A 26,438-nucleotide genomic window follows, 5' to 3' on the forward strand; every position below is an offset into this window, starting at 1 on the left:
TTCTTTTTAATACCTTTGAAAAAACTGGCAGAGAAAGTGGACAGCCCAATACCCAAGTTATGTGGTAAGAACTGCACTACTAACAGAGGAAATCAAAATAATATAGAGATAAGAAAGTCAGTTATTTTATATATTAATTTCTGATAATTTAAAGTCCTCCCTCAAAAAAAGTGCAAAATGTGTGGTTGAGTGTGTGTTAAAAGCTGTAAAATGTTGTGCTAGAGAAGGTAATGGATTTGGTGTAACTGTACACCCCAAGACAGAAAAGCAAACGAGACAAAGATGTGTAATCCAAATCCTTGATCAGACAATGTGCTCCTATCTCTGCTCATGTTCATCCTATTTTCTGCTTTCACTGCACTCATATCCACACAAAATATCTATATGATGGGGAAAAGTATTTTCTCTTTTAAACAAAGCATTTCTCTATAGAAACTGCTGTGAAGATCACAAACAAATTTGGCAATAAGATGTTCCAGCAGATTTAGTGCTGACAGCAGCAGAGAATCTTTGGGACTGAAACTGAAATTGAAAACTGCTGTCTTGCACTCTTGATCTTTTAGCTCCCGTAGGATACTCAGTGGCACTGGTAAATGCATCTCCTGAGACTGTATAAATTATTGGAGAGTCAGCCCAGTCCGAAAGAGTTATGAACAAGATGCCTCAGTGACCTTTTAAATGACTGTATATTTGGCTGTTGGCAGTCAAACAATGTTAGAGAGGCTAAGTGGATAGCAGTCAGTTTAAACTTTAATTAGGAAACAACTGGTAACAACAATATATCATATATCTTTTACACTTTCATGGAGAAATATAAATATGCTTTAATATCTAACCCACTTAACTGGGCTCAAGAAGAAGCTTACTCAGTTTTCAAAGTTTTAACAGCAGCAACTAAAACCTCCAGTGACAGAAGTGCAGGATCACAATCACCTGAGCCAACCTTTCACCTGACAGCAATTTAGTCACCATCATCAGCTGCCTTGGACAAGACACTACAACTGGTTAGTCCAAAGGCAGAGAACAAAACACAGAGCCAGTGTTCTGTGCCAGGCAGCCCAGGCCACTCGGACTTCAAATGAACAACAACCACAATCTCCTCCGACAGAGGGAAAAAACAAAACTCTGGGCAATTTCTGGAAGAATGTGAGGGAAATCCTGGTTTCCTGCTCAGCTCCAGCACTCTGGCTGGGCAGTGGCCCCGTGCAGGCCGGGCTCTGGGCTCAGTGTACGTGCTGGGGCTCACAGGGAAAGGCGCTGGAGACCCCCGGGCTGTGGGAACTGCTCTGCACACTGCTTCCTCCAGCCACACGGCTGGGAAAACTCAAAAGCAACAGGGGAAAAAATGAAGGGAGGAAAAAAAATAGCTAGCTCTTTTTTCCTCAAGAGAGACAGGAAATTGGATTTAAATTAGTGCCCAGTTAAAGCTTTCTTGATGTTACTTAAATTAAGGAAACATATGCAAAACATAGGATGAGGTTGTAAGGGAAAAAAATGGGAAAATATGTCAGATTGTTAAAGCCAATAAATTGCTACATGTGTCCATTTTCAGAAGTCACTTTTGGGAAAGGTCTTTCCTCCTACCCTGTACCCAACGAGGCCTCAGGCTCACATCTTTGTCAGTAAGATGGATAAAGGTAGGGACAGGGGGTTTTTCTGTCACAGACTTGTGTGCCAAGCTGGCTGTTAAAATCAAGTGTGAATGATCATGTGTGCTTTGCTGTACAATCCACTGAGGGACAAACACTCAAACCTGGTTTTCACCTCTCGGCTGAAATGTTCTCCCTCTTTCCCTGAGATAACCAAGTGATGTGGGAAGGGGAGGAGAAAGATGTACACTGGCATTGCCACAGTGAAAATACAACAAGCAAAAGTCTTCTCTTCAACATTACAATAATACAAACCAAAACCTTTGCTTTTGTTACTAGTAAGTATCCACAGAATGCTGAATTTTTAATATAAACACTGGGGGGGAAAAGGGCCATTCAAAGTACGCCTACAAGTTTGGTTGTTTCTCAAACAAAGCCAAACTCAGAATATCCCATTTTTCTAAATCATCTTGTAGGGTCCAGCTTTTATTATTAAGACAACAAGCAGAAAACAAACCTATCATCCAAGAATTTTAATGTATCCAGAGAAGCTGAATTAAATACAACGGAAGGAAACAATTAAAAGGGACTGGTTTCTGTTTCCAATTGCTCTAAGCATTATGAATTATTATTACCTCTCAGACTAAAAGAAGTATAATATTGGTCAGACAGTAAAAACAAATCTAGAAATGGGACAGATTGTAATTTAAACTGAAAATTTAATTTTTCATGTAGGGCTTTGAGCACATAACTGGCACATTTAAATACAGCAAATTTTATTTCCTAAATGCTTTTAACTACTTGTGGTTTTTTTGAAACAGCTTGGTCACTGTAATGAAATCAATCTTGCATTAAGCTCTTATTTCTCAAAGAATTGATGGTAAACAGAACATCAACCTAAAATCTCTGCCATATTTTCTTCTTTGTTATTGCTTTTATTAAGTAATTGGCTCTATTAAGAGAATTCTGCTGGAATCTAATCTAGAATTATTCAAGACATTTCAGACCACAAAGTATTAAAGCAACTGAAGGACATAATTTCAGATAAATTGTCAAATGAGGAAAAAGCTCTTCTGTAGATAAATGAACTAGAAGGGTATTTATCATCCCTTGTCTATTAATGACTAATAGGTAGGATGGGAGTGAAGCCACCTCTGTATTTGGGGTAGATGGATTTTAAAAAGGTGATTCTTACAAAAGTTAAGCAACAGACCATTGCCATAAAAAGATCTATGGAAGACATTTCCAACCAGGAGTAAACAACAGAGTTAAAAATTAGTAAGACTTTCTGGAGACAGAACATAAAAATATAAAGTGAAAAATAGATGGTATTAGAACAACGTGGTAGATCCACAACCAAGCAGCATTTCAAGCATGACTCCAGCCCCCACTGAAGTGGAAACTGCAGAGGAGGAGCAGTCACCACAAAATGAGGATTCCCTTGAGCTAACATAGAAAACAAAGACTAAAGCCAGTATTCCCCATGAAACTTTCCACACTGTTTAACAGATTGGGCCCTGCATAACATCAATCTAAAATCTCTGCAAATCTATGGCTTTTCTAAAACTCACCATTTTAAAGCAGTTTTAACCAGCATACTGCTAATTTTTCTCCTATTGCTTTTTTGCAATAATTCTAAATTAATAGAGGGTCTTCTAAAGTCAGTGAAAATACTTTTTTAAAATAAAACAAGAAACAGATGCTAACTATTATAACCCAGTAACTCCTTACTTTTTTTTATTCCCCCAGAAAACTTCCAGGCCTAAAAAACCCCACAAACATCAAGAAACCCAACTACAGAAAGCATGGTTTCTAACTTGCAGTTACAAATTAACAACAAAGTAACTTTTTTAATCACTTTTTAGACACATCCCCAGCTTCAGTCTCCCTGAACTGTGAACATCAGAACTCCAGCAGAGGAGCACCCTGCTCAGCAGGATCTCCATCCATTGCTCTGCACGAGTAGGAGACATTCCCACATCCAAACTTGGTTTGCCTCTCAAAAGAATCAGGATATGAAGAAAATAAAAGCATGTGTCTATCTCTCTGTTGTATTAGTTAATTAAATAAGTGGGTTGAGAAAGCAAAACTATTAATACAATTCTGTGCTATAATATATTAAAGCCTTAAAATAAGATTTGAAGTTTAAGTGTGCAGACCTTGGCAGGCTTCTTCCCATTGCAGAAAATTACTAGTAAAATGCTTTTAAAAGCTTTTAAAGATACATCCACAATAGAAAGGAGTATCCATTACAGAAGATTACAAAGGTTAACTACAACAGAACTGCCATCCAGTCTCCATTGAATCAGGATTCACTGACTCTCAAATCATGGCATAAACCTGTGGCTATCTGCTTCTGGCAGTGGGTGAGAACATGAAAATATTTCTGGAATAGACTTAGCAGCAGTCCCAGCTACTGCCTCTTCAATCCCAGCTTCTGGAAAGGCAGTAATAGCAAATATAGACCGTCACACTGACTGGTAATGTTTCTTTCCATACCAAACACGTTATTTTTCAGTTTGGCACAAAGAAGAACCATAAAAGAAGCAATCACTCTCAGAAAATCCAGTAATAGCTTCAGACATAAATGTCTGAAACACTTAGAGGTACAGACAGCTTCATATTTTATTCTAAATTTTCTCATAATTAAGTCTAACAAGTTGACATTTCTCTTGTATCAGAATCCAATCCAAACACAAAAAGGAAGCATGTCTTTCCATAACTCAACGATTTTTGGCTAAAGCATCATCTTAAACCAAGGCAAGAAGTGTTTTGGCATCCTGACTACTCTGATGAATCAACCAGACAGCACAGAAAGCACACCCTGGAGTCAGTATTTGAACACAGGCTTACATAAGCACAGTCATGTCCTTTTCTTGTGCATTTTTAAAATCAGTATAATACTTTGAATAGGATATAACCTAGCTCAGTGTTGATAAGTTAAAAATAAAAAGGAATATGAACCATTTTTTACTTTTGGTTTTGTTATTCTACACCTATTGCCCAAGCACAAATGAAAGCACTGCTTGATTTCAAGGTGCACTGAGCATAGCATTCAGTTTTTGTAAGACATGTAGCTCTGATCTGTACAGGAGGTAAAAATTAGGTCTTTGCAGCTAAAGTCTTTCCAGAAAGCAGCATTGTATAAAATAAAGGACAAGTACTACATAGCTACACTAAGTGTATCTGTACCTAGGAAGTGTGTAAAGCTTAAAGCTTTAAAAGCTTAAAAAAAATTAGTCTGTTCTTGTTGCAATTTTGTGACAATTGCTTTTTTGGTGTCAGACTTCTGGAAGTGAATTATCTTTCAGAATGCTGACAAAAATGGAAAATAAATTGAAATACTGGTGGAGATAAGAATGGGTAAGGATGTGTGTATCCTGTTTGTTGGTCCTCTTTTAACATGAAACATGCATGCTCACATCCTTTTTGGGACTTTTATTAGCTGTGTACTCAAAATGAAAGTAGCTGTGCTCCAGCCAGGGTAAATGCTCCATAACAGCTGGATGGGATTACTTTATGCTTTGAAGATATCTGGAATTTATGACAGTTTTATGACACTGCACATATTTTAGAGGAGCCAGGAGGAGTCTCTGAAAAATGCAGCACTTGGCTCTGTACTCTGCAGCAGTGTCAGATCCTGAGCAAAGCTAACACACAATGAAATTTCAACTATTTTGTGCCTGTTGATCTGAAAACTAAAGGTGATTTGCTCCTCTTTTATCTAAATGCTTATCTTGAGAGCAGCTCTCCTCTCTCATGGCTTAGAGATCTGCTCAGGCCAGAACACAATGCAGCTCAGTAACTTGTGTGCAATTGTGTCAGGACTGAACAGGCTCTGGGTGGAAGTTAATAGAGAACCTGCCTCTGCTAGTCCTGCACTGACCTTCTGCAGATCACCATGCTCCAAACCTCAGCTCCAAGGAGAAATCCTGCCTGCAAGCAACATCCAGGCAGCATGTTAAAAGCTACAATATAGTAAGAGATGAAGTAATTCATGTTTTTACACCAGTAACTTCTCTTATTTTCATTTTCTGCACCAACCTGATTTTTTTACTGAGGTCTCAAAAAAACATTTGGAACACAGTTAAATATTAACAACTGCATTTAAAGGTGACTATTCATTTATTCTCCTCCAAATTTGCTTGAATAAATCAAGAAAAGTGTACAATGAAGTAATTTACAGGGTTTTTTAACAGGGTTTATCCCACTATAATGGACTGAAATTAAGAGCTTCACCACACTATCATATTTGAATTATTTAGCATTCACAAAGTTTCAAGCTTCTAAAGCAGAAGTAAGTACTTAAGACTTTTAATCAAAAGCCTGAAATCAATTTTCTAGAAGGGATAGAAAAGCAGGAGGTATTTCTCTTCCACTTTACTTGAGAAAAACCCCATACCACTTATACCAGACAATTCTGTAGTGCTGCATTCTCCACAAGTATCTTGTGAGTAAAGAAAATATTCTCTCTTTGAAACAGGACAGACTTTGGTGTGGTTTTTTTCTCTTTAAAGAAGAGAAATTTATTTTATTAAATAAATATCAGCAGTATTTTACCCTGTTCATAAGGATAAACCAACTCCACCACACCTGGTGTTCAACAGGCTGAACCAATGGCAGCCCACCTAGAACTCTGTAAACCTTCAAAAAACTCTAGAAATTAAGATTTTTATCTGGTTACTTGTGTGATTACTGTTTTTTAGTATTCACTAGCTACTTTCCACTATCCAGTGCAAAATATAACACCAGAGATGAAAGACAAAGCAATGCCAGGAGCAAACATGTCTCTGTTAGAAATGGAGCTGTAACTCAAGGTGCATGGTCCCATCTTCCCTGAAACACCAACAGCTGAAATAATTTTCTATAAATACCTTACATGCATTTATGCATAAAGACCTACAGCTGTGAGACATCACCTCCAGGTGAGAGGGAGAAAACAAGACAAAAATGTGATTACTGTTGGCAGTGGATGAATCAGTTGTGATTTAAACACCTCTTGAAAAATACTGGCTTACAGGGTTTTACCTAAGTATTGGTAGTTTAATATGAATAGGACAAAATTAAGAAAATAATTATTCTGAAAGAAAAGGTTTCTAATATTTTATTTTCTTTCCCTTGCTTCCAAATGATGGTTACAATCCTCCAGGTCATTTTAGAACTTGTTACAGACTCCATCCCCAAGTATCTTTCCTTTAGCCCGCTATATTTACAGCAAATATTGGATGGAAATTGGTGACTGGATAGAAGGTGACCTACTGCCCTTCCTAGGGGAAAAGGTTGGGATATTTAGGACTTGTGTTCTGTGAGGCTCCTGCAGCAGCTCAGAGACACAGGGCTGGGCAGACAGCATGTACCTGCAGCTCAGAAAGCTTGTGCTGGCTCTCACCCAGGTGCTAAAGCAAACAAAACAACAGTGGTACAGAGGAAAAGCGGTTCTGATGATAGGAAATGCTGGGGAGAAAAGGGAGCTGTGGCAGAGTGTGAGACACAGGAAGAGCTGGAGGTAAAGAGGGTATCCTGTCCATGCTTGGATGACAGGGAAGGAAGAAGAGCTGAGTATCTTCACCAAGACTGAACGAGGAAGGGAGATGTTCATTATCCTGATGCTTCCTGTTAGTCAGTTTTGAACACACACAGTTTTAAAATAAAATTAAAATGAAGCAGAGATTCATTGAAAATAAAAAAAGATCCTTATCTGTTATTGATAACATTGAGATGCCAGAAATCTGGATAAGCACTGCTCACAATGAATACAGTGCTGGGTATGTTTAAAACATTTGAATACCACCAACAGTGTTCAACCAGAACTGAATTTCAGGGGATGCTGAAAATAATAAAATCCTGTACAATAAAGGAATGAAAAATGAGTGTGCCTAAAGCAAAAGCTATTCTTCTCCCAGAATTACCTAATATAACCTCCTGATAGTATCTTACAATTTCAATGAAGGCATTGCAGTGGCTCTGCAGATGCTCTGTGCTTTCTGAGGACCTTGCTGCAGGTTCTGAAGGAAGTACAGTAAGTCTCAAAAGCTATCCTTTTACCAGTGTTTATAAAACTCAAGGAATTATAAGCAGCAATCTGTAGAATCAGAAGTGTATTCTTGAATGTGCACACAACTACAGAGTGAAAAGTTTGGAATAATTTATATCGCTTTTCCTAACCAGATTAATGAAGCTGTCAAATTCATCTTTCATTTCAAGACAATATGGGAAAATATTTTTGCACTTTGTTCGAGGATTTATAAAGAAATGTAACATCCTGCCTTTTTTAAAATGTGGGGAAGGAGAAAGGCTCTTTCCACAAAGCTGCTTCTCCTCAGGAATAGCACAGCTGAGTATCAGACATGCCACAGGAAGAGGGGGAGGGCTTAAATCACTGCCTGTCCATTGTGCTGGAGGAGGACTTTTCCTATGGATGGGCGACCATCCTGTTATGTGGCTCTCAACTTCCTCCTGCATTGTGAGGCTCAAGTCGTGGAAAGAGTAAAGTTCTTAAACTGAGGATTGTGTTGGGAACTCCAAACACTTTCAATACAAGTTAACCAAACAAATACATCATGGTCAGACTATTAACATCCTGGTTTAGTTTGCTGAAGCCACTATTCTTTTGAAAAAATAATGTAATCAGGAGAACTCTGGACAGTTATCTTGTTAGTTCTTTTGGCTTCTGATAACATTTGGACCAAGTGAAGAAAAAAAAAAAAAAAAGTCTGTAACTACAGTAGCAAGCCAAGTTCAAAATGCAAGACAATGCTACCTTGACAAAACAAACTGACCCTAAGAGGCCAAATGGGAGTGCATTCAAAGATCCAAAGAAAACCCTATGATAATTACCTATAAAAAAATAAATCTCTGAAATCTGAGAAATGGTACTCTAGTTGCATTTGGGAAACATTCATTTAAACATTCAGTTGATAAAGTTTCAGCTCCAGTTTCAAAAGTGCAACCTGTAAAAGGCTGATTTCAAGTGGCTCTGTGGGAGGGCAGCTGCCCCCTTAAGAAAAAGCTGTGGAGCAAAGTGACTGAGGAGCTGCTGGTGCTGGAGCAGCACTGGGAGCACACGTTCCAAGGGGAGGAACAGGACATGCCAGGGCACTCAGTCCTTGCAGTCAGGTGTGGAGCAGCCTGGCTCGTGCCACGGGCAGGCTCCACTGCCTGGCAGCCACTGAGCACAGGGTCAGCCAGCTCTGCAGGTACCTGGTAGCCCTCTGTTTTCTTCTGGCACCACTTCAGCAGGGCGTTCCTCTTGGAGCCTCCATATTCTCTTGCCAGGGCAGACAAGGGATCTTTCCTCTCTTCCCTAGGAACAAGGCCAGAACAGCTTATAACACAACAGAAATAGGTATTTATAAAGGCTTAAATAGAAGGACAAATTCTTGGCACCCTGAAAGTAGCAAACTGAAAAACAGAACACACAGGAATACCTGCAAAAGACTTTTGAGTTAGTTTGGAGTAATTCTTTCATTGGCAAATCATCCTTCACTTTCCTTTAACTAGATCTTTTCCTTTTTTAACTAGATCTTTCCACCTCAATGATATTTTTAAGAGTTTGAAAAATTAAACTCACAACATATTAAGTTCCAGCCTGAACCATTAAGCTAACTCAAGCGACTTTATTTCTGATTTAGAAAGAATATAAACTGATGCTATCTCTTTTGCATCTCATGGCTGATTACAAATGTCACCTTGGAACAACAAGTTTGCATATGAGCAGCAGGGTGTTATTACCAGAACACTTGCCTGAGACCTGGAGTTCTCAAAAAAGAAGGGGAAGATCTATGTAGGCTGATCTGCCATTTGATGTATTAGCACAATAAAAGCAGTCAATTAATTTCAATTCCAGTTTGTCAAGATATCTTAAGTAATTTTTTCCTTAAGAAAAGATTGGGGAAGAAAAGAACAACCTAAGTTGGCAATTTTCTTCATGAGCCTTACATTACAAGCATCTCTTTACCACGCTTCAGAAATGAATTCTTAGATTAAAAATATATATATTATAGAGGCTAACACTTCTTTAGTGGCCTGGCTACATGATTCAGTATTTCTATAGGTATTATAATAAACAGTCTTTGACAAAAAGAGCAAGTACTACACCATTATGGCTATTAGTTACACACACAAAGTGTGCAAGAAGTTGTTCTTGTTTTTAAAAATCTCCATGTGGAAAATTAAAATACGATAGCTATCAGTGAACTGCAAAGATGTTCCCATTTGCCATTTTTAAAGAGTCCTATCTGATGTAAGCAAAGTTTTCAAAACATTCACAGAAATGATACCCTAAGTTACTCTTTCTGAATCTTTCCCAAAAGACAAAGGGATTGTATGCATTCACTCTCAAATCTTCAACTCTTTGTTCTTTACAGCATATATGGTGACTGGAAAGAGGGGTGGAATGTGGAAGTAAATAATATCATCAGTGGATTCTCTGCTGCAGATTTACAGGTAGCAACTCTCCAGCTCCTGCTAAGGGAAAAGAAAGCATCCATGGAATGTGAATATCTTCACACATTCTATGTGTGCGTGCTATAAACAGAACACCAGAGACTGTTCCATGTATCAGCATCTCTTGGCCCATGCACAAAAGAGAATGTGGCACATCAGACAAGGAAATGTTTTAAGGCACTAATCTTAAGTACATGTATTGCAGTTTGCTTGGCCAGTCTTCATTGACATATGGATGGGCAGGATCTCCAAGTTATTTAGAGATAACAGCTGAAATATCCATAAAAAATTATGCCCATTAAACACAGAACAGTAACTGCTATTTTTGATGCTGAGCCCTCAAACCTAATTGCTCATCTTGATTTAACATGACAAGGAAGTCAATAATTGTGTATTTAAAATAGGAAATAAATTATCTGAACAGGTCACTGTACCTAAACTTCATAGGCACCACACAGCCAGAAGATGCTTCAAGAAATTCTGTACTTCAGTTCTGAAATCATTACAAATATCAACAACTTACACTGGTGATTTTCTCCTTTGGTGATTGAAACAAGTAACAATGGGATTGCATATTCAATCTATAATGAGGGTTATGCAACACTATGAGAATTGAAGAACAGAGATCTGGGGCAACAATAGAACTCCAATAAAAACATCCCTCTCTCTTTACACTAAACATACTGTTTAGCCATGAGGGAGCTGTACAGCCTGTTCTCAAATTCCAGCAATAGCACATGGTTTATATCAGCTTCTCACAGTTATGAAAACACTCCTGAAGAAAATAAATTAGCATTAAGTTGTATGGAGACAATGAGAAATGATTTGACATAAAAATCTTGTATGTTCACATATTGGGTCAACAGCATTTCAAATCAAAGAGAATACACAAGTGTTTTAGAGTTTTTTTTTTTAAACTTATTTCTGGATGTAACCAGTTTAAATTTAGGTGCTAACATACACGTTAATTGCTGGTAGTAAAGTACCCACAATTAAACTTAGTTTAATTTCTGCACAATAAAAGGAGGGTGGCACTGAGGCCTGTGTCAGCTAATTTCAGGAAAATCACTTTCAAAAGCACCCACAACTGTGAATACTTTAGAATTTTATACATATTGCAAGTGTCTCTGAACATTACGGGTTTAACAGTTCTGCTGTACAAAAGCTTTGTCAGGAAGTTCTGTGAGAAATGGTCTTGACAGAGTTATTTAACCTTTGTCTGCAAATTTCCCAATCTATGAAGCAGAGCTGAGAACATACTTCACTTGGATAAAGCGAAGATTAAATACTTTGAAGTCCTCTGACTGATAACACAACAGAAAGGAAAAGTTTTATATTTACCACAGACTTATCTTTTGTCTTACTAATCACAGAAGGTTGTCTGGCCATTTGCTGCTCAGACTTGCACTATAACTCCATCTGTGGGACAAAAAAACCCAGGCCCATTCAATCATGGTTATTAAAAAGACCTGCCAGTGTCTGGGATAAAGATCTGGGCATGCTGCTTTTTGTCTTCAACTGGGATTACAGAAGTTAAGGTTTACCATGGTCTCCCTGGGTCCAAGCCAGTCTGCATGATCTGCTCCATGTGCTGCAAGCTCACTTCCAGAATTTGGCTTTGTGGTATTTTGAACTGCTACTATTATTTAGTGACATGACTTAGCTTGCTTTTCTAGTGAAGTATAAATTCTGTTATTAACACAAAAGCTTTAAAAAGTTTAACTTTTAGTCTAACTTTCAAAACAAATACTGAGCTGCAGAAAAACCTTTCTGAAGCTCTTACAGATTACTGAAGGTGATTACTGTGTGGGTCCTGCAGTCTCAGTTCATATTATATACTAGAGGTATGCAGGCAGACAGCTGTGGAATTAACCCCAATAAAGGACTGTTACCTTATTCTGCTCCTGGTTGTAGGGGTGACTGATGCTGTAGGAGAGGATGAGAGGGACAGCTGTGGTGAGGTGGTACCCATTGCCATGAGAGACGCTGGGGATGCTCCATCCGGTGCACTGATGTCCCGCTTGATTTCTTCACTACTTCTTCGAGACACTAAGGGGGAAATTGCCCAGGCATTTATCATTTGCAAACATCAAAACTTTCAAACTTGCTCTCAGACAAGCATGAGTTCAGAAACCAAGCATAGAAACCCGTATCTAATAGTAGGTGTCAACATTCTTCTTGATGCCTTCCACTCTGGAAATATGAAAGCTTTAGACTGTACTAAAAACATTTATGATCAAGCCTGTATTTTGAAGCAAAGAAAGCTTGATGGATGTATCTTAATGGAACATGACCACTTCCATTTGAAGGATTTAATGAATGAGAAGGAATTTTAACATCAAAACATTTATTTTCCTCTAGTCCAGACAGTTACACTGCGAAGCTTCAAGTAGCTAAGGAAAAAGAAAGCCAAATCAGTTTAGAGATGACAGCTGTTTTATTTCCATTCAATTTTAATGAAGAATTGCCATGTATGTGATGCTCTGAACATTAATTAAATATCATCAACAAGAATATCAAATGTTGACCTGAGACCAGTCAGCCACATTCCACAGAGCTTGCTTCATTTTATCAAAGGAAATTCTTTTTCTTTCAAATGAAAGCACAAGCATTGTACTCTGTAAAACCTAACTTGGAATTGTTACATGTTCTCTACACGGAAGAGTTTCAAGTTAAAAGTATGAGGTTTGCCTTTATACTTAAAAAATCATCATTGTTCATGTTTGTGCAAATCAAACATAAATCAGGGGCTTATTTTCTAATTAACTGGGGGCAACTACATTAATTTACTAATACCACACACAAGAAGTTTGTGTTCTTATACAAACAAAAACTATCTAAAACGTGTAAGCATTACTCAAATATAGTTTTTTTTTAAATATTGATCTAAAATCAATTATACCTAGATTATACAAAGCATCATTTTCACAGTACCCCACCATTTGTGCTATAATTAATAAAGATTTGGTTTTAGAAGCCCCTGCTGATACTGAGACATCAATATATACAGCTTGATAGTAAATTAACACTCTGCATAAACTTTTAGCAAGTCAGGCTTTTTTAAAACCCAAAGTTAACATCAAATGTCCAGCAACTACCATCAGCAGTACTGAAGAATATTTGTGGGTTATGCCAGTCACAAAACAGAACTGTAAGTACATGACTGAAATGAGAGCTCCTAATTTTGCTGACACCTAAAAGCTGTGGTGTTACCTGAAATGGATTTGGCACTTTCCATGGCGGGGACTCTGGGCAGAGACGCCGGGCGGCTGGTGGAGGATGTTCTCAACAAATGCTCTGGACAAAGAGAAAGGAGGGAGATCAAATGTAAGACAGTCAGGGTCTGAGTCACCAATATTGCCCACCAGTGCCCGAGTTTGGCTGTTTTAGGGAGGGCAGTTGATTTTAGCTGGAAGATAGAAAAGCCCTAAAATTGCCCATTGCCAATGAAGTGCACCAGGAATACACCAGGGGCACCTTAATCCTTTGCCCTAAGGCATTCTGCTAATCCACTTGCCCTGGCCATAAAAAATCCTTACACCAAAAGGCTGAGAAAGCAACCCCCATTCAGCTCATGGCCAAAAATATTCAATATGTCCTTCATAATGTTCAATGGTAAAGCAGACTGCTTTATCCCTCAGGTGATTTCTTTTTTCCTTCTCTCTGGTTTGTTGGATCGACATTTTTTTTTGTTTTCAGGTTTGGTTTTTTTTTTTTTCATTTTATTATTAAATAAAACTATATATTTTTCCTTTCTATCTCCATGAAGTAGGATCTAAAAAGTGCCTTTACATATTGCAAGATTAATTCTGCCTAACACCAGTGAGAAAAAAACCCTACAAAATAATTTTCTTAGCAACAAATCAAAGCCATTTCCTATTATGAAATATTCCTTCAAGTAAAAGCTGCAAATAAAAGGTTTACATACTCCTACGTAGAAACGCTTAGAAGACAGTTATTTGAATATAAAACCTCATGGAAGCAAGGATTAAGAAAAGTGAAACCCCATTTATTAATTGAAAATGTGACATTTTCACACATTGCTGGAGAGATACATTAAAAATATATCTGTATGGTTGTACACGGGAATTCTGTCTGGCACCTTCACTCCTGGAACACAGTCCTGCTCCTGCATTCACTGATTCAAAAAAAAACACAAAAGCCATGTAAAACATAAAATTAGTTTTGTGTTTAAGCTTATGACTATCCCTGAACCCTGTAACAATTAAAGAATCCTGTATTATCTTCTTGGAAAGGCATTTCAATATTCCTAAAAATATCGAAGTTTCTAAAATTAAAACTGCAGCTGCATTGTACAAATAGCCTCAATATGGATTCAACAAAAGCAAGAAGGAAATCTGGCACATACACACTATTATGAAGTGCTACAGAAAAAAAAAAAAACCCAACCCTTTAGAAAACATCAGACCTCAGGAATACCAAATTGAGAGGAAATATTCAGCCTGGAGTCATATGGGGATTATCTTGAGAAACATCTACACACAAAAAGCCCCTAAAGCAGGCATAAATCAGAGAACTACACCCAACACATGATAGCCATTCATTCTCACAGGAAGAGCACATTGTGAACAGGGTTTTGAGAGACAAAACAAAGTTCACAGAGCAGGGGAATATTGGGAAATAGATAAATCAACACTCAATTCCATTCAATTTTTCATCTGGCTCCTGAAGGTTCAATACTTAATAAGTTTATTTTATTATTCACATGCAATACAATGACAACCATCATCTTTGTTTCATTTTGTGGGGTTAAAAAACCTGTAACCCCATAAGTTGGGTTTTTTAATATCTGGGACAGCTGCAAGGTATGTCCCTGAAATCACCTTATCTTGATTTTACAAGTGATCTTAGTTTATGCACACACTGAAACTTGTCAGAATAGTACCAAGTTATCAGCATGCAATTGTGTTTCTGTTGGAAATCCAAAAAAGCATCTTTATGTTACACCACTACATGTGATGAAACACAAGTAGAAAGAACTTAAACATGAGATAGTCTATGATTCTATTAAGATATTTTGATAATAAAAATATGTAACATGATAATGTTTTGGATACTAAATAATTTTTTTTAAAAAACTATCAATAGCAGTGCTAAAACCAAAGTTTAAATGAACTTGAATCAGTACCTTGAACAGGAATTTCTGCATAGCTTGGTCTTTTGTCTGTCAATGTAGCAAGGGGTTTTGAAGCTGATATTGGCCCACTTATGGAATGCCTCTGAAATGGAAAAAATACTTGTGTCAGACATAACTAGAAGTTAAAAAAACCAAATGTGGAATTGCAGAATCAGCTTTAGAAAATCAGATATTACATTAATACTAATTTTAAAGAAATACAAAAATAAAGGAACCTTTGAAAATTTTTCCTTCTTTACTTTTAAAACCTTTACTTTTGCCAATCTGACTATGCCTTGATCCTGTAACATTTACTTCTTTGAGCCAAGTCCTGTTCCTCAGACCAATGTTAAAAATTAAGGCTGTGAATGCTCTTGCAGTTTTTGTATTAATTCTCACCTTCATTTATATTTTGTTTGTTCTGGTTAAACTTGACGTGTTTATTTAAACCGACAGAACACTCTATATAAAGCCAGGGTTTTAGTGCATGATTTGTGTAATTAACATAAGCCTTTACAGCTTTGTGCCTCTTCCTGGAAAGTTGAGAGAATGGTGTAATGGGTACAGTGACCCAAAGTACTCTTTGCTAAGAAAAACACTACTGAAAAATGGGGTTTATTCAGAATGTCAAGAGCTTTTGTTCCCACATATTTAACTGAGATGCTCTGGTAACAAATGGAGAGACACATTTTATTATTTGTCAAAGATGTTATAAAACAATTTTTTTTTTTGCCTTCTCAGGTCACTTCAATTTTTTTTCTCCTCTAAAGAGCTATGAATTGAGCATTTAGTTTTCAAGCTTTATATAAATATTTAGCAATATATGGCTTTTAGCAAGCACATGATCACAGCTGTGTTCAGACTTGTACACACAGTTCAGTAAGCACTGAAAAGGACTAAAATAAGCATTTTAGTCTCACACAGTGAATTGTAGAAAGCAATAATTACCCTTATAGTTACTGAAACAGATTCAGTTGTTGAAGACTCATGGAGGATCGCCCACAATTACTTCAAATTAATCATTTCAAAGAGCCTCTTGCAAATTATAGTTCATTCTTTATTCACCCTGTCCTTTCTATTAGATTCCAATATTTAATCATAATCAGTCCACTAATTTGTTTATCCTGAAAACTCTTTTAGGTTTCCATCTGGCCCAAGGTTAAATGAGTCTTATCTTCATAAAATACTAAAGGTCAGATGTTTCTCATGCCAAATTATGTAGGCAAGACAGACAAATCCAGAATTGTGATTAAAACAAGTTAACAGTATATACTTTACAGCATCCCATAGCACAGGCAGGATTACAGGGCTACTTATTCATCAGAGTCAAACTGGAGTTATGCTTTTGTGCTAAAAATCAAATGGAGAGAACAACTGCCAAAGTACAGCACAAAGAATGTCATCACTTCATATATCCAATGTCCTGCACATACACAACAAAGATTATACCTTTAAATGTGCAGGTGAAAGTGCCTGTGAGCCATGCCCAGAAATGTCCATTACAGCTTCCCCTAAGAGCTGTTATTTCACACTTGTATCACCTACTTAAAAAAGCCCCAAACATTTCCTAACTAAAGGTTATGAACTGTACCAAAGTGAGCCATTTCAATGCATCTCCTCACCCCAGGAAACAGCTAAATTATGAGGCTAAAATAAAAATATTTAATTTTGATTAGCTTTGGGACTGGCACTACAGAGGCAGGCAAGTACAGAGCTTCGGCCAAGAAACACAGGTATGTAAAGAGCTGGATAACCATATACCTTTATCCCTTAAAACCAAACATCCTTTATGGATATTGTAAGAAAGTGGCTGTATCACCCAGCTGATAACTTGCTGTATATTGGTGTTGTCTCTTTGCAATAAAACAACTGGCTGTCTCTTTGCTCCCTCGCACTTTTTAACTCCTAATTCCATATCTCACAGCTACCAGCAGTAACACAGGGACTGATGCACTGCAAACCAGAGGAACATGGACCAACTGATGTTTATCTATTTTCACCTGCCTTCATCTATGTAGCAGTGCACAGGTGTCTGGGAGATGCTTTAAATTTGAAACAGAACTATGGCAGGATGAACTAGTCACTTCAACTCCAAATATTTGGCTTCTGACTTGTCATCCTTGTGTTTTTTGTCAGCTAGGGAAGAAAATATGACCATCACCTCTACCTCTTTCTGATCACTTTGCACTCCATGCCAGCACACCTACACATGGCAATTGCAGAACAGTTTTTCACATACTGACTAGTTAAGACATAGGAAATCTTTGACACTAAATTGCTTGGACCCTGGCAGTTTATATGCTCAAAGCAAAACTGGACATTCGGTGGTAAACTGTAAATCTGAAACCACATCTGTTTCAGAGAGTCCTCCAGCTACAAAACAGAAAATGGGAGTAACCAGGAGCAGCAGATAGACCCCCTTGTCCTTATATCCCTCCCTAGGCATCTGCTTTGGTCACTCCCAGTGGCATACCAGACTAGCTAAGCTTTGGGCTAACCCAGCAGGGCTGTTTTCACATTCTGAAAAGCATTCTCTTCATACCTCTCTTCCTAAATTGTTTTGCAGTACTGCTAAGAGTATAGTAAAACAGAGCTATGTTCTACTGCAGGCTTGGACCTGAAGCCAGAAAGGGTTTTGTTTGTTTGTTTTGACTTGCAAAATACAACCAAGAATCTATCTCATTATACATACACACAGCTGTAAAGAAAAACAAACCAAGCAAACAAAATCTCTTCAAGACTGAGGCAATTCAAAGACAAAGCACATGGTTGATGCATTTGTACTTGGACAATGGTTTTTGCAACCAATCCATCTTATGGAAGTATGAACACTGTGCAGTTTCTCAGTAGGTGCCCATGTAAATATTTCCCCTGTGACAGCATTTAAGAGGAACTGAAATTAATGATAATAAACACTGCAACACCCATAGAGAGATCCACCTTTCCTCCAAGACCTTAAAACCATAGATGACTTCTATAAGGTGGGAGCCAATAGTTCAGCTCACATTGTGATTACTTATTAAAATTTTGCTTTTCAATTCCAAGAAAGTGCAAACAAAAAATGTTTTTAAAAAATTACATAGAATGCAACAGTAGAAAAAGGCTGCAATATGAAAACAGAGAAAACTCAACCCCCTTCTCTCTTGAGCAGAAAATATTCACATAACTGAGGTCATGAAACCCAATTGCCTTCTGGATAATTACAAGCACTTTGAAGAAAACCACCTATCTTCAGAAAGACAATAGAAGCTGTTTTCATTTACACACCCTTCCCTTTGTTTTTCAGGCAATGTTTCCCACTAATGAGTATCCAGCTGTTAACGACTTGGGTCTATATCAGAAGTTGAATTCAAAATTCAAGTAATTCTGGCAGATCAAGAACATCAAACAAGAGCTGTAAACCTGAGCAGCTTTGCAGTATTCTAAGAGATTACTTTGGTTCATGGTTAATTTACAGGTAAATGAAGTGAGATAAAGCCTTAGGCTTCACCAAAAAGTCTTCTGTCTGCCAAAGGTCTGGTTCAGCCCTTTGCAACTTGAGATTAAGTCTGCCTCCTCCTACAAGAGTGCAGAAATAAACAGAAATATAAAGCCAGATCAATAGGAACAAAGCATCTGTCAGCGAACTCGTCACATTTAACTAATTTAGAAAATTGCTGTCAAGAGTGACTGAACAACAAGAAGAAGCAGAAGCTCTCCTAAAAACCCATTTAATTCATTCTCTTTGCTTTAAGGCTATCTATTTGTGTCATGAAATTCAGTCTTAAACGAATAAAAGCTGCACTAGTTTGAGAACAGGAGAACAGTCTGTTCCAGGTATTGTTCCTTGAGGACTAAAAGCTAATATGCCTATAGACTCCTCAGTTCAGGCAGAGAAAATGTATTACCAAATCATTACACTGACCTACAGTGAAAATCAAATTTTGGAACTTTTGGATAGCATTATCTTGAAGGCAACAGGAGACTTATGGATATTAAAGGAGTAAAACAACGTACATTCTTTGACTTTTCTTTATGAATCTGGTCCCATCTGCTTTGTCCTTAAACTTGTTGGCTTCTGCCAAAATCTCACTTCAGACAGCAAGTGTTATAATAAAGCCAGCAAAGATCTACAAAGCTGAACATCAGAGCCCTGACAATGCCATCTCAGTGCACCCAGGCTGCTGCAGCAGCTGAGCAAAAGGACAAAGCTTCAGCATAAAATACACAGCACCATCACCCACTGGCCAAAGTCTGCCAGTGCAAAATCAACAAAGAGCAGAAATTTGCAATTATTTCAATCCCCTCTGTAAGGCCTGCATTGAAATATACATTTACACTGATTGCTGAGAGATTCTGCACAGTCCTTAATCCACTGCCAAAGGGGATTACTGCTGTTTCCCTGCCAGGCACAGGCCTAAGAACTGACAAATGGCAACTCTAAAACTAAGGAATGCAAATAAAGTCTTCCTCTCACACTTTGTAACAGCACAGGAATAGAAATGGTTGCAAATATTTAACAAGAACTTCCAAGTTTCCAACGTGGTTCTCAGTGACAGACTTGTTAGACTGAACAGTTCAGTAATTACTTACTTAAGGCAACATTTTATCATTATTTCCCCAGCAAGTCAGCCAATACTTGTACGTTACCACCTGTAGTTTCACACAATCTTCTTCACAGAGAAGGATTAAGTGCAGTCATAAACACCCACCTGCATAGGGGATACAGCAGCAGCTGGGGGAGTTTTCATGGGACTTGGGCTCAGGGGAGTGCGAGGAATTGTGGCAGCAGCAGGGCTTGGAACTAGGAGGAACATGGAAAGGAAGCCAGAGTGAGCATGACACTGTTCTGCAGTGCAACAAGAGACTGCTAAAGCCAACCCTCACCTTGTACTTTACATTACCAGTTTTACCAGATCACACTCTTAGAATTTCAATTAGCAGTTGACTGAAAAGTCATTTGAAAGTATGCCTACACATTTACTCCCCTGCAATTACCTTCATCTGCTGTCTTTCTATCATCCATGGAGAAAGCCTGAGCTGGCTGGGGGTGGACAAGGCTGAGGTGCAGGATACTATTACCTTGGCAGATGTAAATCATGGCATTACTAGCTCTCTGATCTTCAGACAATTAAAGAGATAGCAGCAGGCTCCTGGCTCTGCTAGTAATACAAGAAAGATAAACTATATCACCTGCTTCTCCTTTCTAGTTTCTAATCAAAGTCCATGAGAACTAGATTATTATATACCTTAAACTTTGGGATTAAACAAGCAACATTTTTACAAATGTGTGAAAACAGAAAAATTCCAAATTGGTGAATCAGTGATCTGATGATTTAACAACATAATTAGACATGAATGCTGGCTGAGTAGAAGGCAGATATTAGATTGAAATAAAAGATTCCAAAGAAGGGAGAGGGGATTTACCATTTAACTAAACTAACTCTGGCAAGAAAGCACCTTCCTCCAAGTAACACACTAAAAAGACCTTCTAAATTAACACTAGAAAAGTGAAATACTGGAAATACCTGCAACCAAAACGAGTAAGCATGGAAATAGAAGCATTTACAGAATGGTTAAATAACAGAGATGGTTCTGTATCTTAAACTCCCTGGTTCTAAGCAGGGGAAAGCAGCTTTGCTGTGCACAGTACTGTACTGGCTCTGCTAACTTAGTCTGTTTCAGAACAAGACTTTTTACATTAAACTTATGGTGACTTTGTTGGACATGAAAGTCAAAACCCAAAGACCTGGCAAGGGAAATATTTTAATCCACACAAGGTTTCATATGCAGTTAAAGGTGAAACCCAAGTGTTTCTCATTTTAGAATAATTACTTGGACTCCTTATTCTGGTCACCTATGGAGAAGAACACCACTTCTTCCCACAATCAGAATCATAGTAAAGTTAATTGTCTCAAGAGTAAGACTCCTTTCATTTTAGAAAATATGTCCTATATCTTTCAACAGGTGATACGGCTGGATCTTACTTTTAACTGTCATCAGAGTTCTGAGTACAAGATATAAGTTATTAAAAGAAATAAACCCAGCTCTAGCTATTACATGGCTTTTAAAATGCTTAATTTGGAACATTAAGTTCACATTTTAATAATCAGGCTGAAATCAGCTGTGCTCCCAGCTATAATTATGTGTGTCATATGTGTTTATGTATTTCTAATATACAGGAGCACTGAATCAAAGCATCCAGCATATGAGTCACTGGCAATGCGACAGCAAAGAGAAAAATAAAGACAAGACCAAAAAGGATGCTTGCACTTAACTGCAGTGAACAATCTGTTCTGCAATCCAGTTTGGGTTGGTTTGTTTCAGCCATTACTGGGAGGTCAGTACAGGACAAAGCAGTTTGCCTCTGAGCCGTCGGAGCAGCAGAGGCAGAGGGGCAGCCGGGCGCAGCTCTGCCCTGGCTGGTGGGACTCACCTTGGGAGGAGGCACTGTCGAAGGACTTGATGAGCGTTTTCACAGTGGGAGTTGGCTCTGAGGAGGTGGAGGATCTGCGACTCAGGCCCATTCCTTGTCTCAGAGCTGCCAAATCTCTCTCTACTGCATTCATGTAATTGTACACTCGACCACGTTCTTCCTCCTGCCTGAAGTCAATGTGCTGCTCATTTAGGGTATTTAAAAAAACCATTTTAACATGCACAGGCTTAAAACATCAACACAAATTGAAGCTGAATTAAAATCTATTGTCCAAATGGGTCATTACATTAACCTTGTTTTCTTTCCACTGTAATTCAGAAATAGGTTACCAACCCAAATTTTCATTGTAAGTTCTTACTATTTGTCAGCAACAGAGCTCAGCATCCGGTAAAAAAAGTCTGTCAGATCAATATTTGATATGAGGCTTAATTCTTATTCCTATCTCACACACACCAATGGAAAAAATTGAGACTTAAGGATTTCCTCATTCCACATGAAAATAATCATCTCATAGGGGAGATTTTTTTTCCACCTGAATAAATGGAAAACAATTTAATGCTAAGGAGGTAAGAATATATTTATGGTATACATCTTTAGGCAGCATCAGCTTTACCCGAAGTTTCACAGCCTGTGAAAGGATCTCCTATCCTACCAGATGCTGGGCTAAATGTAATGTAAATCTCACCAAATTCCCATCCATGCAGAAAACAACTGTTTTATATATACACATCAGAAGCACCATTACTGTAAGCGATATACACATCTGACCCTAGACACAATGCAGTCAGGATTCAAATGGTACTGTCCAAGATGTTCCTATTTGATGATTTAATACTTCAGAAAGACCTATAACTCAGTTTCTAAATATTTGGAGCACCTAATTCAAGCCACAATACATCACAATTTGGATTATTTTTGTTTTTGTATAGAAAGCACCTCTAATTATTGGTAGAAAGAAAACAGTATAAGTTACATGCAGAACTAGATGAAGGTTCCCCCTCAGGTAAAAACCCAGCTGTGTTTTTAACCACACCAAAAGCCTTGACTGCTAATAAAGAAATATTAATGATGGTACAGAAAAGCCAATGTTGATTGTTTTTCACACTGTGGGAAGCCAAATAAGTTTTAGCTGTTAAAATGGAAAAAATCCTCCACTTCAACTTGGTTTTGTAAAACCCTGGGTGGATTAAGTCTACAGTATAAAGAAACAAATATTGCTGTCGTAAGTGTACCTATTTTGACTGCTGAAAGCAGCATAAAGCAGCTTTGCTAAAATACAGATCCTCCCAGTGAGAGGATTTACAAACTTCTGGAGTCTCAGTAATTAAACTGGATTTCCAAAACTGCCCCTTTCCTGCAAAAGAGACACTATATCCGTGTTGTCACTGGCATACTTGCGTGACTTTATCTCCTCCAGCTCCTTGGTGAGCTTCTCGTTTTTCTCCTGTGCCTCGTGCAATCTGCGCTTCAGGTCCCCGATCTCCTCCTGCGCCTCGGATTTGATATCGTTGGCTATGACCACTGCAGTCTGCAGGTCTGCCTGGAACTGACGCCATTCTGCTGACTCCTCCTGCAAGCACCAATTTGGAAGTTAAAAATAAAAGTTATCCTTATTATTCCTAGTTTTCCTATGCTGTTAAAGGAAGCGATTTACAGGAACGACAGAGGCACTTGTCCAGTGTAATGCACAACCTAACTCACAAGTTAAATTGAAGAGGTCTTGCTGGAAATAACTAGACTTTGAAAGTCATTAATTTATTTTCTGGAGACAAATAAAACGTTCAAAGTGAAGGAGAAAAATATTTAATATTGAACTCCACATCAAAATACACAGGAACATTTCCTCCTAAGCCCAACATCATACCTTTGTGACACTGAGAAATTTTTAGTATTGTTTAGTGTCTGTAGGTTAGTAAATATATTCCCATGGTGCCTGTCGCTCAGAAATAATTATTATATTGACATTGTGTCTAATGATATTATCTTTTCACAATTTCATAAGCTGGCTTTAAGACATTCTAAGCTGACAACTTATTGACTTTTTTGGTTTTTACTAACCCGGAGTCTCCTGTGCAGATTCTTGATCTCTCTTTCCATGTCATGCTTCTGATCCTGAAGTTTTTTAACTGTATCTGGAAAAAAAGTTAAATTCCCTGTAAGATCTTAGCCCGGGATTTATCTACTTAAAAATGAATAACTGAAAAGATCTGCAAATGTTTTTGAAGACTTACTCAGAGAAGACATTTTTATAACCAAAGAATCTGAAGAAACATAATATGAGAAGGAATAATTTGCCAGAGGGTGTTAATAGGTACACACTCCTCTGTGACTGGTAAGGGGAGCAGCATAAGCTAACTCAATTCTTACACAAATCCCAAATCCCAATACTAAAATGACAAAGCAGTAACAAAGAGCAAGTAAACAAGTTAGGCAATGTAATATGAAAGGATCCTAAGAACATGGATGTTTGGGGAATTCCCCTCCTCAAACATAAGCTGCAGCTACACGAAGCGTTTTGATTCACAGTTTAATTCCTGCCACTTAGCAGCTGACATAACACTCCCAGCCCTGACTTCCACAAGGACAAAACTGAACTCATGTCCCCAGGAATCTCATATTCTTGTCTATCAAGCTACTATTTAAGGTCAAAACAAACTATATTTACAGCAAAAGGCCAAACAGTCTGTGAGCTGGTGTTATGAGAGAGAGGGTCCCCTAAATCTGTCAGCAGCAACACAGCAGGGTGCACAGCCTGGGCAGCAGCAGCTCGTGTGTGGCGTCTGACAGACTGGCTACTGCAATTATCATTCATTTGTGACTTTATTCAATACACAGGACCATGAGATTGATTACTCCATTCTTAAAACTAAGCAACTAATGAAGCAGCATAAATTTCTAATCAGTGTGTCACTTCACTGATCCTTGGATTCTAGGATGTTTTATTTCTATAGCATCATGTGACTGTAAAAACTGTAAAAATGATGGAGAGACCGACTAAATGCATTTTTTTGTTCAGGTTCATTATCCCAACACCTGCTGGAAACAAATATTTTTCCTGTATATTAGCAACGCTCTTTCCACAACATAACTGAAGGTGCCTAATACATTTAGGCTGTTCAATACACAAAAGCTTCCTCAACAGCCAAAAAATACGGGGACTTTTTAAGACACAGTTAATTTCTTTACAAGAATCATATAAACCTCAGCTGGCCTGAAAACACAATAACCTTTCAAAGTTGGAACATAAAAAATAGACAGATACTTCTGTATTTATCTCCTCCTTGTAACACTGCCCATTTTAAGTTGCAGCCAGCTGATCTTTAAGCTTTGAAGATAAGCCTACAGGGTGGCCCACTCAAATCTCATGCTACCATGATACTTAAGCAAAGCCCTCCAATTTTTAGCTTGTCTTTTGATACACAACTTGTTTGAGCTAAATTCAGAACTAGGAGGCCAGCTTTAGGCCAAAGTTATAAAACTTGCTCCCCACAAACTTTTCCTTTAAATACATTTTGGAATAAATCAAGTCAATGCTCATTTTCACTTTTAAAACAGTTCAAATAAAAAATGCTTTTAAAAACAAAATTTGCAGTACTACTAAAAGCAAGCTATCTAAAAATAACCACAAACCAGAGACCATAAAGGCACCCACAGTTAAAGCTTGTGCAGTGCCATTGTTTTGAGGTCTGTGAGTTATGAAACGCACCATTAAATTTTAGTGTATTTATGCTTTGAAGTAAAACACAATGGCCTGAATATTCTGCAGGTACATGAATACAGAGCAGTTTACAGCAGTTGTTGGAAACAGTGCTCTCTCTCCTCCCCAGTCAAGCAACTAAAAACCCCCCACCAAACTGCAACTGAATTTGAAATGCACTGAGAAATTATGACTAATGGAAGTGATTTCACCTCTTCCACCAACTACAGCCTGAGAAATTCAAGCAGTCAAAATAGGCAGATGGTGCCATGTGGCACCTTTCTTTTCTGCACCTTTCCTTCCTGCATCCTTGCAAACTCCACATTCTTCTCTAACACACACAAACCCCTTCCACCTCCACATGTCTGAATTTTCAGTATGGCAGGACAGGTACTTCTACCATCATCCAGTCTCATTCTTTTAAGTATCACAGACAACAAAGAAGACTGAGATAAAAAAAAAAAAGTAACTACACGTTAGGGTAAATGAACAAGGAGACTCTTCTGATGAATGAATAGGATAATTTAAAATGGCAAATCAGCAAGCATGTGTTTGACTGCAGGATCCAATTACATCTACATTTCAGAAAATGATATTGATTTAAGCCACAGTTTGACAAGGCCTTGCCTCTACCTAAGAGGTAGAAAAAAAAAAAAAAAGGATTATGGGACATGCAGACTGCATATGGTGAAGAAATCCTTTACGGCTAGGGCTGGGAGGAAGAGTTTTGTAAGACTACCAGAGAAAAGGTACCACGATGTTCTGTATCTGCAATTTTTACTAATTATAATATAACCAGCAGTCAGAAATTATCACTATGAAATAAAAATGAGTATCAACATTCAACTGTTTAATTTCAATAGTTTCTGAGAAACAAATAAGGGAAAAAATACTAACAATATTCAGACACGTGCAGTAGTTTCAGAAAAAAATGACCTGACAATTCCTGAGAAGGGACACTAAATCAAGTAATTCTGACACAGGCAACTCCACAATGGCCACTCTCACAGCTTTTGTACTGGTTACACAGGCATGCCTTATACTGGGAGAGCACTTTGATTCTTTAACATAGAAATGGTTATCCCAACACAATCACAAATACAGAGTAGTATAAGAACTACAGCTTCCTTCTGTAAGGAAGAGGCACTGGGTAGA

General features: G+C 37.9%; 1 protein-coding gene across 1 annotated transcript in view; it reads right to left on the bottom strand.

Moving 5' to 3' along the window:
- Positions 1 to 26,438, bottom strand: part of SPECC1L (sperm antigen with calponin homology and coiled-coil domains 1 like) — a 62,501-nt gene that overhangs the window by 9,615 nt on the left and 26,448 nt on the right. Inside the window, exons 6-13 of the mRNA XM_030286140.4 lie at positions 23,645 to 23,718; positions 22,981 to 23,156; positions 21,587 to 21,753; positions 19,863 to 19,954; positions 15,184 to 15,274; positions 13,248 to 13,331; positions 11,927 to 12,083; positions 8,790 to 8,892 (exon numbers count right to left, since the gene is read on the bottom strand). Of these exons, the coding sequence (XP_030142000.4) occupies positions 8,790 to 8,892; positions 11,927 to 12,083; positions 13,248 to 13,331; positions 15,184 to 15,274; positions 19,863 to 19,954; positions 21,587 to 21,753; positions 22,981 to 23,156; positions 23,645 to 23,718 (944 nt within the window). The remainder of the gene's footprint in view (positions 1 to 8,789; positions 8,893 to 11,926; positions 12,084 to 13,247; positions 13,332 to 15,183; positions 15,275 to 19,862; positions 19,955 to 21,586; positions 21,754 to 22,980; positions 23,157 to 23,644; positions 23,719 to 26,438) is intronic.

This window comes from Taeniopygia guttata, chromosome 15 (genome assembly GCF_048771995.1).
Source record: "Taeniopygia guttata chromosome 15, bTaeGut7.mat, whole genome shotgun sequence".
Lineage (NCBI taxonomy): Eukaryota > Metazoa > Chordata > Aves > Passeriformes > Estrildidae > Taeniopygia > Taeniopygia guttata.